At 48.5% G+C, this 15,982-nt stretch overlaps 1 protein-coding gene across 1 annotated transcript; it reads left to right on the top strand.

Moving 5' to 3' along the window:
- The first annotated feature begins 609 nt into the window (after positions 1–609).
- TBC1D25 (TBC1 domain family member 25) lies at positions 610–14,788 on the top strand. Its single transcript, XM_082609639.1, has 6 exons — positions 610–882; positions 2,469–2,578; positions 3,554–3,708; positions 12,469–12,596; positions 12,737–12,925; positions 13,195–14,788. Exons 1-6 carry the CDS (start codon positions 766–768, stop codon positions 14,554–14,556), a joined length of 2,061 nt encoding a protein of 686 aa, XP_082465765.1. The 5' UTR covers positions 610–765; the 3' UTR covers positions 14,557–14,788.
- Positions 14,789–15,982: the final 1,194 nt, after the last annotated feature.

The raw sequence follows: 15,982 nt of genomic DNA on the forward strand, positions 1-15,982 counted from the left end.
CTATGTCCAGTATTCAGCTGATATTTGGTGGACACACACCATTTAATAACAGGACCGATCTCAACGTGTTGTAAGGATTCAATAAAAACAAAGGCAAACTTTAAAAAGCTAGGACCTCCAGAGAGCATACAAATGGCTTTTTTGGGTAAATTACTTATTGAAGTATAACATGCGGGCAGAAACTGCAAAAATCATAAATGTAAAGCTCCCATGAATTTTCACAACGTGTAAACTATTTTTTAAAAGATTCTGGAAAAAGGATTATTCTTCCGTTCAGCGGATTCATTTGAAGTGAGGATTACAGGCGTTTGAAATAGATGACATCATCTCTAAGCAGAGACGCAAGGCGAGTTGGGGCGGGATGTGGAGGCTTGACGTCGTCGCGCAGCAGCTTCCTTTCCCCGCCCACTTTTCTCGCCTGAATAGGTCGTCACTTTAACACGCACCTAGGTGAACCCGGAAGCAAACTGCCCAAACAACCAAACCAAGGACAAGGGCGGGGCGGGCCCTCAATAGGCGCCTGCACACTGGCTAAAGTGAGGCAAAATGCCCGGCTTTGGGGGGCGGGGCTCCTGGCAACAGCACACTGTGCGCATGCGCAGAGGCGACCTCCACCCTGTGCCAGGTGGTGGGGGGGTAGGGTCCTGTGGCGCCCTCTGCGCCTGCGCCCGGGCGCAAGGTGGGGCCGCAGGCGCCCGCATTCTGGGGTGTGCGCAAGGGTAGGGGGCAACAGTCAACTGTCACCCGGAGGCGGGTGGTGGAGGGATGGCGACGGCCTCTGGATCCTCGGACTTGGCCGGCTCCGGAGCGCCCCCGCCTGGTGGGGGAGCCCAAGCGGCAGCTGAGGAGGAAGAGCGAGAGGTGGTGCGGGTCCGAGTCAAGGTGAGGCTGGCGGCCCGTCGTCCAGCCCGCCCAGAGCTCCCGGGGGAAGGGAAGGCGGTGACTGTCCTAGGCTAGAGGGCGGGACCTGAGAATTGGGGTGTTACGTGAGGGGCGAGGCTTGAGGGCAGAGTGATGGTGGCGTGAGTGGAGGGTGGGGGAGAGGCTGGACCTGGGAATGCGAGGGCAGGGCATGGGGCGTGAGGACTGCAAATGGAAAGGTAGAGGCCTCTGGAATGGATGGGTGGAGATTGTGGGAAGAGAGGAGGGACTATAGGGCTGGAGGAGGGGCCTTAATAGTTGAGTGGGGCCTTGAGAAATGAGGGAGGCTGTTGCTGTCTGAAAAGGAGCCGCTGACATCAGTCAACATATGTGTTGAGAGTGCACTTTTGTGCAAGTCCCCACCCTGGATGAGCGGACATACTCGTCGGGGAGACAAACAGCTCAATAAATGAGATGCTTCAGACACTGGTTAATGTCATGGGGAAATAACGAAAAAGGTTTGGAACTAGGGAGTTACTTTAGCCAAGGTCGTACAGGGAAATCCCCAGAGAGGTACTGAAGGAGCAGAGACGCAAATAAAAAGGAGTCAGGCATGTGCATATCAGGGGGGAAGAGTGTTCTAGACAGAGGGAACAGCAAGGGCAAAGGCTGGGAGGTGGGGATGAGCTTGGCATGTTCCCTTAGGTTCCCATGTTGCTGGAGCCCAGAGAGTGAGGGGAAGGGTGGTAGGAGGTGAATCGGAGAGGTAAGAGAGGGGCAGATTGCGAAGGGCCTTTGGCGTGTACTCTTGAGTAAGAAAGCTGTTGCAGTAGTTCCAGCAGGCAGTCAGTGATGGTGGCTCAGACTAGGGTCGTGGCACTGGTGGTGATGAGAAGAGGGTAGATTCTGGTGAGAAGTAAACAGATCACTTCAGTGTAATAGAGGAAGCTCAAAGGTAGAGGTTTGGGAGTTCAGAAAAGAGAAGATGCCTGAGCTGTGAGTGAGCCAGCTGAAGAAAGTGGGAAGGACGTACCAGACTGGGGGATCTGCATAAGCAAAGGCCTGGAGTCAGAATGTGTTCAGAGTAACTTCCAGGAGTTTGGTAGTACCAGAGTGTAAAGTTCAAAAAAGCTGACTGGAGAGAGGCTGGCTGGGGTCCTATAGGCCCACCTGTTGGGGATCCTGGGGTTCCCTTTGAAGAGATTTAAGCAGGGGAGTGTTGTAGATAGATGTGCTATATTGGTTGCAGCGCAGAGGACTGGTTTAGTGAGGGCCAGACTGGACGTGGTGATCCAGGCAACCATCATTGAGGGGATGTAGAAGAAGGATTGGGTGCCTGGACTATTGCAGTAGCCCCCTCACTGGAACACTCCTTTCTCCTTTGTCCCCCACAGACTGTTCATAGAGCAGCCAGAAGGATCCTGTTAAATCCTGAGTCAGACCACATCCCTCCTCTGCTCAGAACCCTCCCAAGCCTCCGCCACCCTCCACTCAGAGCAAAAACAGCAGAGGCTCAGAACTCCCACCTTGATCTGGTCCCTGCCACTCACTCCATGTCAGCATGGTGATGTGACCCCTGATGGCCTACCCCTGTCTTCTCTCCCCAGAAATGTGAGAGCTTCTTGCCACCTGATTTTCGCTCTTTTGCTGTGGACCCCCAGATCACCTCACTCGATGTGTTACAGCACATCCTCATCCGAGCCTTTGACTTGAACGGGTGAGTAACGGGATGCTGGGGAAAACCAGTGGGCCACCCACCTTGACAGCGGTTGTTTGGAATTTTTATTGTTGTTGTTTGGTAAAGGGGGAGGTTGTTTTATTATTATTACTATTATTATTATTATTATTATTATTATTATTATTATTAAAATAATCCCACAGTGAACAAACAGCCACATACATATCTTGGAATATTTGGGGAAATCTAGTCATAGGAGTAATATTGCTGAGTTAAACGGTGTATGCTTTTTTTAAATTTCAACAGATGTTTCCAAAATGTTCTCCAGGTAGGTATTACCAATTTACAGTCTCACCAGCAGCACATAAAATTCCTGTTTCCCTCACACCCTCACAAACACTGGCTACTAAAAATATTGGAAAATTTGCCAACCTGGTAGATGAAAAGTAGTGTCTCTTGGAGGCAGGTGTGATGACTATTTTGTTGTCGTTGTTATTTTGGACGAATGCACATGGTAACAAACTCAAAGAATACAAAAGCGATGGGTATTTAGGATGTTTCCATGGTTACAATAGTTATCACACAACATACTTCTTTGCATAGTTGCACAGGTGTATCTGAAGAACAAATTCTTAGTTGTTATTTGACTTTTTGTGCGTAACCATTTTTTGTTGTGAAAAATAACAAACATACAGATTGCTTTTTTTATGCACAAGGCTGCTTTCTTCCCAATTCTATCCCTCAGCTACTCTGTTACCCTCCCTAGAGGGGACCACATTACCAGTTTCCAATGTGCTCTCCAGATACAAGCAGGTGTGTGTCTGCTTCTGTTTGTGAAACAAAATAGAAATAAATGATCTGACCTCAGGCTGCCTGAAATCCTTGGCACAGTGCCCAGCACACAGTAGGAAGTTGTTTTCAAAATCATCTATCCTCCTCGGCTTCTTTTGGAAACTGTCCCTGAGGCCTCCAGGGCACTGGGGCACTGAAAGCTGCCATGTCTCCTCTGGCCAGGAAGAAGAATTTTGGTATCAGCTACCTGGGCCGGGATCGGCTGGGGCAGGAAGCTTATCTCTCACTCCTATCTGACTGGGACCTCAGCACGGCCTTCGCCACCGCCTCCAAACCTTACCTGCAGTTGCGTGTAGATATTCGGCCCACTGAGGATAGTGAGTACCTGGTGCCTCGCAGGCACTGCTCTGGGATGCCCCCCTTTTCCCGTGGGATGACTCCACTCCTCACAGTGCACTCCCTCACAGTGGGCTAGAGAGCAAGGAATCCTGGGTCCAAATCCTGGCTTGGCCAATGGCCCTCAATTTCTTTATCTGTAAAGTAGAGATAATGGTATCTTAGGGCCATCATGATGATTAAACAGGGAAATTCATGTAAAAAGCCTGGAAAGGTGCATGGCTGCATAGTGAATGCTCAAAAAGTATTAGCTCTAATAACAATAACGATCACATTTATTATAGCATATAATGTAGTAATATATAATTGTATAATGCAATATAATAATAGAGCCACACTATTATATGTTTCAGTTATAATAATATTGTAAATATAACAATGCTGATTATAGTCATGGTAATTGTATTTATTCATTCACTCACCCTGCACTCATATTCATTTGTTTGTTCCTTTTATCTCTCAGCCATTTCCAGTCTTCTCATATTTGTTCCCCTAGTCTTACCTGTACTGGTCCCTGAGAGCCCACAGGTAAATTAAGACACCGTCCCCAAAATTTGATTATGGAGCATACATTAGAAAATAATAGTGTGTCAGGGTTAAAGTTCCTGGGTATGGTAACGGTGTTATGGTTATAGAAGGAAAATATCCTTGTTCTCAGGAAAAACACAGTTAAGTATTAAGGGGTAAAGCATCATGATATCTGCAAATAATTCAGCAAAAAAATATACAATGGAATATTACTGAGCCATAAAAAGAAACGAAATTGAGTTATTTGTAGTGAGGTGGATGGACCTAGAGTCTGTCATACAGAGTGAAGTAAGTCAGAAAGAGAAAAACAAATACCGTATGCTAACACATATATATGGAATCTAAGGGGAAAAAAAAAGGTCATGAAGAACCTAGGGGTAAGACGGGAATAAAGACACAGACCTACTAGAGCATGGACTTGAGGATATGGGGAGGGGGAAGGGTAAGCTGTGACAAAGTGAGAGAGTGGCATGGCCATATATGCACTACCAAACGTAAAATAGATAGCTAGTGGGAAGCAGCCGCATGGCACAGGGAGGTCAGCTCGGTGCTTTGTGACCACCTAAAGGGCTGGGATAGGGAGGGTGGGAGGGAGGGAGATGCAAGAGGGAAGAGATGGAACATATGTATATGTATAACTGATTCACTTTGTTATAAAGCAGAAACTAACACACCATTGTAAAGCAACTATACTCCAATAAAGATGTTAAAAAAATTAAAAAATTAAAAAAATTATATATAAGCAAGATGAAGCAAATGTGGCAAAAATGTGAACAGTTGGGGGAGCTAGATGAAGGACATATGGATGGTCAACGTATTCATCTTTTAACTTTGTCATAGATTTGAAATTTTTTAAAATAAAAAGTTGTGGAGTGGAAGACACGGTTCCCAGCCTTGGGGAATTCACAGTGTCTATTTGGGGTGACTGAGGCATTTTATTTTACTTTATTTATTTATTTTTAATATTTATCTATTTATTTGGTTGTGCCAGGTCTTAGTTGCGGCTCGCGGGCTCCTTAGTTGCGGCTTGCCGGCTCCTTAGTTGTGGCATGCATGTGGGATCTAGTTCCCTGACCAGGAATCAAACCTGGGTCTCCTGCATTGGGGTCATAGAGTCTTAACTACCGTGCCACCAGGGAAGTCCCGAGGCATTTTATTGATGTCATAATAACATATAAATAGCTAACATGTGTCGAACACTTGGGGCCATTCTGCACACATAATGTTTATTCATTGGATTGTCAAAACAATCCTACAGGGTAGGGACAATCATTATCCCAATGTTATAAATGGGGAAACTGAGGCTCATAGAGGGGACAGGACTTGTCCATGTGACACAGACAGTAAGTGGAGGAGCAGGATTTGAACCCAGGTGGTGGCTGAACTGTCTTCAGAGTCCTTGCTTTTAACCATTTAACTCTACAAAATGTGGGGCTTGTTAAGAAAAGGAAATTAGAGAAAAAGATAGGCAGAGAGAGAGAGAGAGAGAAACAAGTGTCAGAGGGAAAGATAGTGACAGAGACAGGCAGAGAGACAAATGGGAAAAGACAGGTAGCCAGAGACACAGGAACCTCTACACTGAGCAGCCCTATGTGCTACTATGTGTCAGTCACTTAGCTAAGTCCCCAAGCCCCCATTTCCTCACCTATAAAATAGACACAATAGCACTATTTCAGTAAAGAAATAAAACCTGCCCCACTAATAAACACGTGAAGAAAACCCCAACTGCACAAGAACTGAGAGGAATGCAAATTACAGAGAGACACACACCCATCAGTTTGGCAAAAGGACATTTAAAAGTTATCTTTTTAAAGAGCATCAACTTTCCAGTTACTGATGAGTTAGTTCTATTCCTACCATTGTCTTGTTTCCCAAACTCCTGCAAATACACGAATTCCTGATCCCCTTACACTGATCTCTTTGTTCAACCCTAAGCCAATTCTATGTTGTTTTAATCATGTAGCTTTATGGTATGTTTTAATGTTCTCCTTTTAAATTTTTTTCTTGAATATTCTCACGCACTTACTGTTTTTTTTTAATTATTATTTTTTTTGTATGCGTTGGGTCTTGGTTGCTGCGCATGGGCTTTCTCTAGTTGCGGCAAGTGGGGGCCACTCTTCATTGTGGTGCGTGGCCTTCTCATTGTGGTGGCTTCTCTTGTTGCAGAGCATGGGCTCTAGGGTGCGTGGGCTTCAGTAGTTGTGGCACACAGGCTCAGTAGTTGTAGTGCACAGGCTTAGTTGCTCCATGGCATGTGGAATCTTCCCAGACCAGGGCTCGAACCCATGTCCCCTGCACTGGCAGGTGGATTCTTAACCACTGCACCACCAGGGAAGTCCCACTGTTCTTTTCATTTAATAGAATTAGCTTATCATTGCATTAAAATCCTGATGGGAATTTGATTGGAGCTGCTTTTTTTGGGGGGGGCTGTGCCACACAGCTTGCAGGATCTTAGTTCCCTGACCAGGAATGGAACCCAGTGAACCTGGGCCCACGGCAGTGAAAGTGCCAAGTCCTAACCACTGGACTGCCAGAGAATTCCCTGGAGTTGCATTTTTTAATGAAACTATTTTTTTTTAGCCACACCACGTGGCTTGTGGGATCTTAGTTCCCTGACCAGGGATTGAACCCAGGCCCTCCACAGTGAAAGCACAGAGTCCTAACCACTGGACCGCCAGGGAATTCCCTAATGAAACTAATCTTTAATTATCCAGTAAATACATTCTCCTTATTATAAATAATGCTGAAGTCTCCTGGAACCACTGTGCCTAATCTTTTTTTTTTAATTTATTTATTTTATTTATTTTATTTTTGGCTGCACTGGGTCTTTGTTGCTGCACGCGGGCTTTTCTCTGGTTGCTGCGAGCAGGGGCTACTCTTCATTGCAGTGCGCGGGCTTCTCATTGTGGTGGCTTCTCTTGTTGGGAGCACGGGTTCTGGGCGCATGGGCTTCAGTAGTTGTGGCACACCGGCTCAGCAGTTGTGGCTTGCGAGCTCTAGAGTGCAGACTCAGTAGTTGTGGCTCACGGGCTTAGTTGCTCCGCGGCATGTGGGATCTTCCCGGACCAGGGCTCAAACCTGTGTCTCATGCATTGGCAGGCGGATTCTTAACCACTGCACCACCAGGGAAGCCCCCACTGTGCCTAATCTTGTTCCCCTACCCTTTTGCCCTGCAGGAGCTACTTTGATCAGTTTGATGTGTAACCTTACAGGTCCTTTATTTATTCACACACATATACACACAGACAAATTAATCTACATATAGAGCTACGTAAGTATATTCATATTTGTATATATACACAGACGGTATGTGTTTAACATTAATGGGATCATGCTATACATTAATAGGTAAGTAAGGGCTTCCCTGGTGGTGCAGTGTTGAGAGTCCACCTGCCGATGCAGGGGACACAGGTTCGTGCCCCAGTCTGGGAAGATCCCACATGCCGCGGAGCGGCTGGACCCGTGAGCCATGGCTGCTGAGCCTGCGCATCCAGAGCCTGTGCTCCGCAACGGGAGAGGCCACAACAGTGAGAGGCCTGCGTACTGCAAAATAAATAAATAAATAAGTGAGTAAGTAAGTGTCCAATCGATGGAGCTGTTACAAATATTATTAATGGAATTCTTGGGATTGTGTTCGTGACTGTGAAAGCAACAGGCATGTTGTGACCACTTAGATGGCCCAGTCCCTCTTTCAGGGAAGAAGTCAGTTTCTGTCACCTCTACAGTTGGAAGATTACCAAGCCTAGACCATCAACTAATCTGTATTTGTGATATGAATTCTCTTTCTGTCATATGTATTGCAGATATTTCTTTCCAAGCTTATCTTTTTGTTTTATGGCTTTGTTTATGGTGATTTTTTTGATCCTATCAAAAACTAAACTATGTATGCAGTCTTATACATATATCTGTCTTTTTCTCTATGATTTCTGAATTTCTCCTTACTTTGGAACATCCTCCCCATCCACAAGCTTATACAAATATTCTCCTACATTTTCTTCTAATATGCTTATTATTTTCTTTTCTACATATAAATCTCTGTCAGCATTTTGATTAGTAGACCTAGCTTTAAAAAAAAAATTCCAGACAAATAGGTATGTCAGCATCATCTATTAAATAACACTTTTTCTACGCTGATTTGAAATGCTACTTTTGTCATGTACTGAGTTCCCATATGTCCTTGGATTTATTTCTGGGCTTTCTATATTGAATTCCACCAGTTGGCTCTGTTTGTCTCATGCTATGCTAACACCATATTTTTATCACAGTGGTTTTGTGATACATTTTAATAAGGCAAGCATTACCTTCCTCCCACTATTCTTTTTTTTTGGCTCTCCTTTTTCTTAACTATTCTTAAATGTGAATTCTTTCATATGAACCTTAAAATAATTTTATCCAGTTCAAGGAAAAAACCCACTACATCACTGATTGGCATTGCACAAAATATATAATTTAGGATTTGGGAGGTTTGACAATTTTATGATAAGGAGGTGCAGTATGTATAGTACATATTGTGTAATACTGCAAGAAGGGCCTGGGGCAGCACCCCATAATGAAACTTGCATGTTTCTTCAGGGAAGTGTGTGCATATTCACACTTAGTGAGTTACATAAAGACTAGATATAGGGCTTCCCTGATGGCGTAGTGGTTAAGAATCTGCCTGCCAATGCAGGGGACCTGGGTTTGAGCCCTGGTCTGGGAAGATCCCACATGCCGCGGAGCAACTAAGCCCGTGCACCACAACTACTGAGCCTGCACCCTGCACCCACGAGCCACAACTACTGAGCCTGTGTGCCACAACTACTGAAGCCCACACACCTAGAGCCCGTGCTCTGCAACAAGAGAAGCCACTGCAATGAGAAGCCCGTGCACCGCACCAAAGAGTAGCCCCTGCTCACCACAGCTAGAGGTAGCCCACACACAGCAACGATGACCCAACGCAGCCAAAAATAAATAAATAAAGTAATTTATTTTTTAAAAGAAAGACCACATGTAGTCACTCGTCAGTTCAGATCCGGTTTTGCCACTAGATGAGTTTGGGCTTGTAGAAATCCTTTGTCCATTTTATTAACAGGTTCTTTCTTTCTTTTAAAAGTCAATATAGAATATCTCTCTTTTCCTGTCATGTGTTTGGTCTTTTTTTATTTTTTAAACCCACTGAGTTGTACACTTTATTTTTTTTTTAATTTGGTTGCACCGAGTCTTAGTTGCGGCTCACGGGCTCCTTAGTTGCAGCATGTGAACTTTTAGTTGCGGCCTGCATGTGGGATCTAGCTCCCTGATCAGGGATCAAACCGGAGCCCCCTGCATTGGGAGCGCCGAGTCTTAGCCCCTGCACCACCAGGGAAGTCCCATGTTTTTGGTGTTGAGTGGTGCTTTTTCTGACATTCACATGGCTGCTCTTGCTTTCTGCTTGTGTTTGCCAGGTATACCTTCATGTTTCTTCCATTTTTAACCTTTCTTTGTCACCTAGTTTTAGTATGTCTCTCACAAAATCTCCATAGCTGGATTTATGCTTTTTTACACAATTGACAGTGAAATCTTTTGAGCACTTTTCCCCTCCAGTCTCCCCCACCCTCCGTAGCCTGTGAAATGGAAGCTTTGGAACACTTCTCATTCTCATCCTTCTCCTGCTCCCTAACCCTTAACTTCTGGACTTTGCTCCGACAGTAATTTTTTCTCTTTTTCAATTCCAGGCTATCATTATCTTTTCTTTAGAGTCACTCGCTTATGTTTCAGGAATCCTAACGTAACAATATTACAAACTCCCAGTCACAGTCTCTTTGTCATTTTATGTTTAACTGTATATATTAAAAACTTGTGGCCTGTCCCCACTTACCCTCCCTTTTGCCTTCCCCCACCCACCTTGAGCCCTTGTAGTCATTCAGTAGTCATTTCTTAGAGAACTTCTTTGTTCTCCTCCAGTAAGGTGCATGCGTTAGACGTATGCTAATAATCAGAAACTTCAGTCGTGATGGATACGTACTGGGTTGGCTGGATGTGTGACCCTTGGATCTCAGGCCTCTCTTGTCAGTACTCCGTGGGTGCTGCAAGCCAGTGTCTTGCTTCCAGAGTTGTGAAACAGAAGCCTGTCGGCATTCTGACCTTTCAGTTGTCTTCATTCTTAGAATGTGGGCATTTCACCAGCAGGTGAATAGAGTTGGGGGAACCTGTGGTCTGTGCTGTTCGTTGATTCATCCTACCTGAGACCTGCCGAGCCACTTCTTCCTCTCAGGGACAGTTTCCTTCATATCTGGGTAATTCTGTCTCCACCTGACCCCTTTGCTCCTCCTGCATTTCTTAGGGTTTGCATTGTCAGGTCTCCTGGACTTGTCCTCCAAGTCTCTCTGCTTTCCTCTCAGATCATCAAGCTTTAGCTCTGTGCCTTGACAGGGGCTCCTCTCTTTGGTCTTTCACACCATCGGTGTGACCTTCTTTATTTTACCTGTTGAGTAGTGCGACCTTCATGTTACGTGTTTTCATGTTTTAGAAAGCCCACTCTGGCAGCTGTTGGGAGAGCGTGCAGAGAGGCAAAGGGGAGGCAGGGACTGGTTGGGAGGCAGTTTCAGGTGAGAGGCATGGTATGAGCTGAGAGAAGAGGTGGAATTGAAGTGTGTTCTGCATGCAGAAGCTATGGAGCTTGGCGACGGTTTGGCCCTGGGAGTTGAGAGAGTGGGAGGCGGCAAGGACATCTGTGAGGTGTGGGACTTAAGCAACTGAACAGATAGAGACGCTGTTCACTCACGTGAGCAGAGGAGGAGGTTTTGTCTAGAGTGGATCTTGGGCTCCCCTTTTGGACCCCTTAGGTTTGCAGTGCCCCATGGGACACCTAAGGAGAGGCAGTGACATCCACCTGTGGCCCAGGGTTTGCTTCCCCCTCAGCTCTGTGGGAGAAAGTACAGTGGACTTCATGGAAATGTTGCTTAGTGATGGCATTTGCCTGCAAATGACAATGGCTTGAACAAATCCCAGTTGATTTGTTTCGTATAATAGAGTTTGAAAGCCACTGGTCTTTGCTGTTGCCAGCTTAGCAGCTCTGTGGCGCCAGGGCCAACATCTCTTAAGTCTCTCGAACTTACTCAGGTGGCCACTGCTGCTTCAGCCACATGACATTTGAGGTGGGCAGAAAGGATGCAAGGGGGAGTAAAGAAGAGAGAGAAGGGACAGACTTCTGCTGATGTTCCAAGGGCCAGAACTGGATAATATCAAGCATAGCATTGTTTCTTCTGTCTAACATGCAGGGCATACCTGTTCTACAAATACTTTTGCTAAAATTTATCTGGGCCCTGGAGTAAGGTAAATGAGATTCACATCCCAGCTCTACCGTTTCCTTGGCCACTTACCAACTGTTCCAAGCTGTTTGTCATGGTCTGCAAAATAAGAATGGTAATGGTAGTCTATACCAATTGTGGGAGGACGACTAGCAGGAATATAAGATTAAGAGTTTGGACTCTTGTGCTTTGGGCCTGGCCTTCAAATTTCGGTTCTTTCACCCACTTGCTGTGGGGCCTTGGGCAACTTCTAGTCCTGACTATGCATGTTTCCACATAGAGTGGCGATAATAATAGTGCCTAACTTAGAGGATGGATGTGAATATTAAATGAGTTAAGATCTGCAAAGGGCTCAGAACGTTTCCTGGCACTTAGCCGTATGGAAGTGTTGTCTACTGTTCTTATTGTTTATATTGATGTTAAGCCCTGTCACAGTGCCTGGCACATAGTAAGTGCTTGATAAATATTACCTTCTGTCATTAAAATACTACTATTAGAGTCTGCCCAGCCATTCTGTGAGACAGTTTCCACAAGAGGATTATCCATGGTTTTATTTTTTACATAAATACATGTAAAAAATAATGTAGGGCCTCCCTGGTGGCGCAGTGGTTGAGAGTCCGCCTGCCGATGCAGGGGATACGGGTTCGTGCCCCGGTCTGGGAGGATCCCATATGCCGCGGAGCGGCTGGGCCCGTGAGCCATGGCCGCTGGGCCTGCGCATCCGGAGCCTGTGCTCCGCAACGGGAGAGGCCACAACAGTGAGAGGCCCGCATACCGCAAAAAAAAAAAAAAAATGTAAAATGTAAAAATGGGATGACATGGGAAGGGAGAGTGGAGTGGCTCATTGCCCTGTGGGTGGCCTGGCTTTTGGAGGGAGAGGAACCCGGCCCTGAGGTCTGGAGGTTCTCATCTGCATTCTCATACGGCGTCATTCTGTGTGCCCAGGCCCGCTGCTGGAAGACTGGGACATAATCAGCCCCAAGGATGTCATTGGCTCCGACGTGCTGCTGGCTGAGAAGCGGTCATCGCTGACGACAGCTGCCCTGCCCTTCACACAGTCCATCCTCTCTCAGGTGCTTTCAGGGAGCCCTGGGGCCCAGCTGTGATTGGAGGGCAGGGCATCCCTGGCACCCCGGATTCCGAGCATGCCAGTTGGCACCTGCCCCTGGCCTGCCCAGCTGAGCGGTGGCCTCCCTCCCTCCTTCCTTCACAGGTGGGCCGCACCTTGTCCAAGGTCCAGCAGGTGCTGAGCTGGTCATATGGGGAAGACGTCAAGCCCTTCAAGCCTCCCCTGAGCGATGCAGAGTTTCACACATACCTGAACCACGAGGGCCAGCTCTCGCGCCCTGAGGAGTTGCGCCTGCGGATCTACCATGGTGGTGTTGAGCCCTCCCTGCGAAAGGTGAGCCTTCTTGGTCACTCACTGGATCCATCACAGCAGTCATGAATAGCTCAAGAGACACATGCTGTGGGCCACACTCTCGGGGGATGGCGTGGAAGTATTCCAGCACAGCAGGCTTACCTTCAGGAGGGGCTAGGAGTCAGAGGCAGGAAGGCAGGCTTTTCCAAAGGAGGGCAGAGGCCCAGGGTGGCTGGGTGGTGATGGATCCACACGAGGGTGTGGCTGCTCATCTGTAGACCCTCAGCCTCATCCCTTTCATCCCTGGCCAGGTGGTGTGGAGGTACCTTCTGAACGTGTACCCAGACGGGCTGACAGGCCGCGAGCGGATGGACTACATGAAACGCAAGAGCCGCGAGTATGAGCAGCTCAAGAGTGAGTGGGCCCAGCGGGCGAGCCCCGAGGACCTGGAGTTCATCCGCAGCACGGTCCTCAAGGACGTGCTGCGTACCGACCGGGCCCACCCCTACTTCGCGGGGCCCGAGGACGGCCCACACCTGCGGGCTCTGCACGACCTGCTCACCACTTACGCCGTTACCCACCCACAGGTGTCCTACTGCCAGGGCATGAGTGACCTGGCCTCGCCCATCCTTGCCGTCATGGACCACGAGGGCCATGCCTTCGTCTGCTTTTGTGGCATCATGAAGCGCCTGGCTGCGAACTTCCACCCTGATGGCCGCGCCATGGCTACCAAGTTTGCTCACCTCAAGCTGCTGCTGCGACACGCCGACCCTGACTTCTACCAATACTTGCAGGAAGCCGGTGCTGATGACCTCTTCTTCTGTTACCGCTGGCTGCTGCTCGAGCTCAAGCGCGAGTTCGCCTTTGATGACGCTCTCCGCATGCTGGAGGTCACCTGGAGCTCGCTGCCCCCCGACCCTCCCGAGCATGAGGTAGAGCTCGTGGGCCCCCCCAGCCTGGTGGCAGACACTGGCTTTGGGGGCCACAGGGGACGGCCCGTGCGGCAGAGGCACATGCTGAGGCCCGCCGGTGGAGGAGGTGATGCTTTTGAAGATGCTGTTGACCACTTGGCCGCCACCAGCCAGGGGCCTGGTGGCGGGGGGCGTCTCCTGAGACAGGCCAGTCTGGATGACCTCCAGCAACTCAGGGATAACACAGGCCCCAGGAGGGACCTCCTCGTCCAGCTGCCCCACCCAGCTGCCCTCATCAGCTCCAAGTCTCTCTCTGAGCCCTTGCTGAACTCCTCAGACCCACTGCTTTCCTCCTCTTCCCACCCTGATTCCCCATCGTCTTCATCTCCACCATCCACCCAGGACGCCTCTCCCACTGGTGACGTGGCTGCAGGATCCCCCTTGATGCCAGAGGTGGGCTCCCCACAAGACCCTGGGAAGTCCCTGCCACCTCCACCCCCACTGGGCCTGCCCCCGCCCCAGGAGTTTGGCCGAGGGAACCCATTCATGCTCTTCCTGTGCCTCGCCATCCTGCTGGAGCACCGCGACCACATCATGCGCAACGGGCTGGATTACAACGAGCTGGCCATGCACTTTGACCGCCTCGTGCGAAAACACCACCTGGGGCGCGTCCTACGCCGGGCCAAGGCTCTCTTCGCTGATTACCTGCAGTCAGAGGTGTGGGACTCAGAGGAGGGGGCCGAGGCCACAGCCCCATCTTGATCAGACTCCCTCCAGCCCACTATCAGCCCCACCAGATATCCGTTCGTTGCCAAGAGGGTCTACACATGAGACCCCACCTCCCTGCCTGCCAGCCCTAGACATGTGGGAGCATAGTGCCCTCTCTCCCCAGGTCTGAGAGTATGGGGCTCTGTTTCAATACTGCCCCACGGCGGCCACGGCCTCTTTTTTCTGTTTTTGTTGTTTTGTTTTTAACAACTGTACTTTGCACACATGAAGGTCACTGTGGTCTGTGTGTTTCTCTGCCTTCTCCCTGGTTTTTGTTGTAGATGGAGTCCCCAGGGCCTCTGTACCTGCTGGAGCTGAAGTACTTCCCATTTCAGGTGAAGGGCGGCTCCTGCTTCCCCAGTGGCAGGAGAATGGATGCTGAGAAATCAGTTCTAGAAGGTGAGCCCAGGTCGAGGACTGCTTGAGGAGGCCTGAGGCTGTTTTGTGGTACATCTGTATGCCTGTAAGGGTCTGGATGATGTCTGTGAATGTATGTTTTTAGGACAGGCCCTTGAATGAGGGATGGGAGAGAGAGTTCCTGATTCAGAAAGGGCAGGATTCATTACAAAGACTGGGAAGTATGGGCTACTTAGAAACACTGGGCCAGATACCTCTAGCATTCCATACGTCACCATTTCTAGGATCCAGCCCCTTCTCTGTGAGTCTTATGCACTAATGCTAGTGGTCCTGGGCAGGGGTATAAGGTTCCTATTCTCGTCACTTGCTTTGGGGACAGCTTAAGGGACTGTGGCCTTGCCATGCCTCAGGCTGTCAGCACTGAACTGGGTTTCCAGCTCATGGATACCTGTCTTAACCATTTCAACAATAGAAACCATTTATTTGCCTTCTCCGTCCCACTACTGTGGACAAACAAATCAGGCACTGATAAAGCTCAGGCCCTAAAAGGAGTCACCTACCTGTGTGGAGGATAATGATCCAAAAAAAGTTCATTTTTCCCACTTACCTTCTCAGAAGGCAGATTCTCTCACAAGGCCGAGTGCTGTCCCTCCACAGAAGACATGGCAGATGATGGATGAAGTAACTTGGGGTCCTTCAGGTCGTGGCCTCACTGTGCCAGGTTCTGGCCAGAAGGTGCTGCTCTAGGCAATACCGACAGGTGAGAGGCACGAGGGCAGCTATCCTCTCATCTGTCTCTCCCAAAACAATGTCATATAAAGCTGGAGTTAACTCTTAAAAGGCTCCCATCACCCCCCAGTATTGGACAGGAGGCTGACCACTCCTCAGATGAGGGCTCAGTCACCGGAGGCAGGACAAGACCATTCTGTGCCTAGGGTCTCCAAGACTGTGGGTCTAACAAGTGTGGATAAGGGGCTCAGGCACTCTGGCCCCAGGGGCCATCCAAGATATGGGAGAATCTGGCCCTCTGAGTACCTGAAATGTCCCCTTTGTCAGTAACCAG

The sequence above is a fragment of the Mesoplodon mirus genome (assembly GCF_964341445.2).
Source record: "Mesoplodon mirus genome assembly, chromosome: X".
Lineage (NCBI taxonomy): Eukaryota > Metazoa > Chordata > Mammalia > Artiodactyla > Ziphiidae > Mesoplodon > Mesoplodon mirus.

Coding starts and splice junctions, on each gene's coding strand:
- TBC1D25 (XM_082609639.1), top strand. CDS start 766: ATGGCGACGGCCTCTGGATCCTCGGACTTGGCCGGCTCCGGAGCGCCC. Junction 2,579..3,553: donor CGAGCCTTTGACTTGAACGG/GTGAGTAACGGG, acceptor TCCTCTGGCCAG/GAAGAAGAATTTTGGTATCA. Junction 3,709..12,468: donor TATTCGGCCCACTGAGGATA/GTGAGTACCTGG, acceptor CTGTGTGCCCAG/GCCCGCTGCTGGAAGACTGG.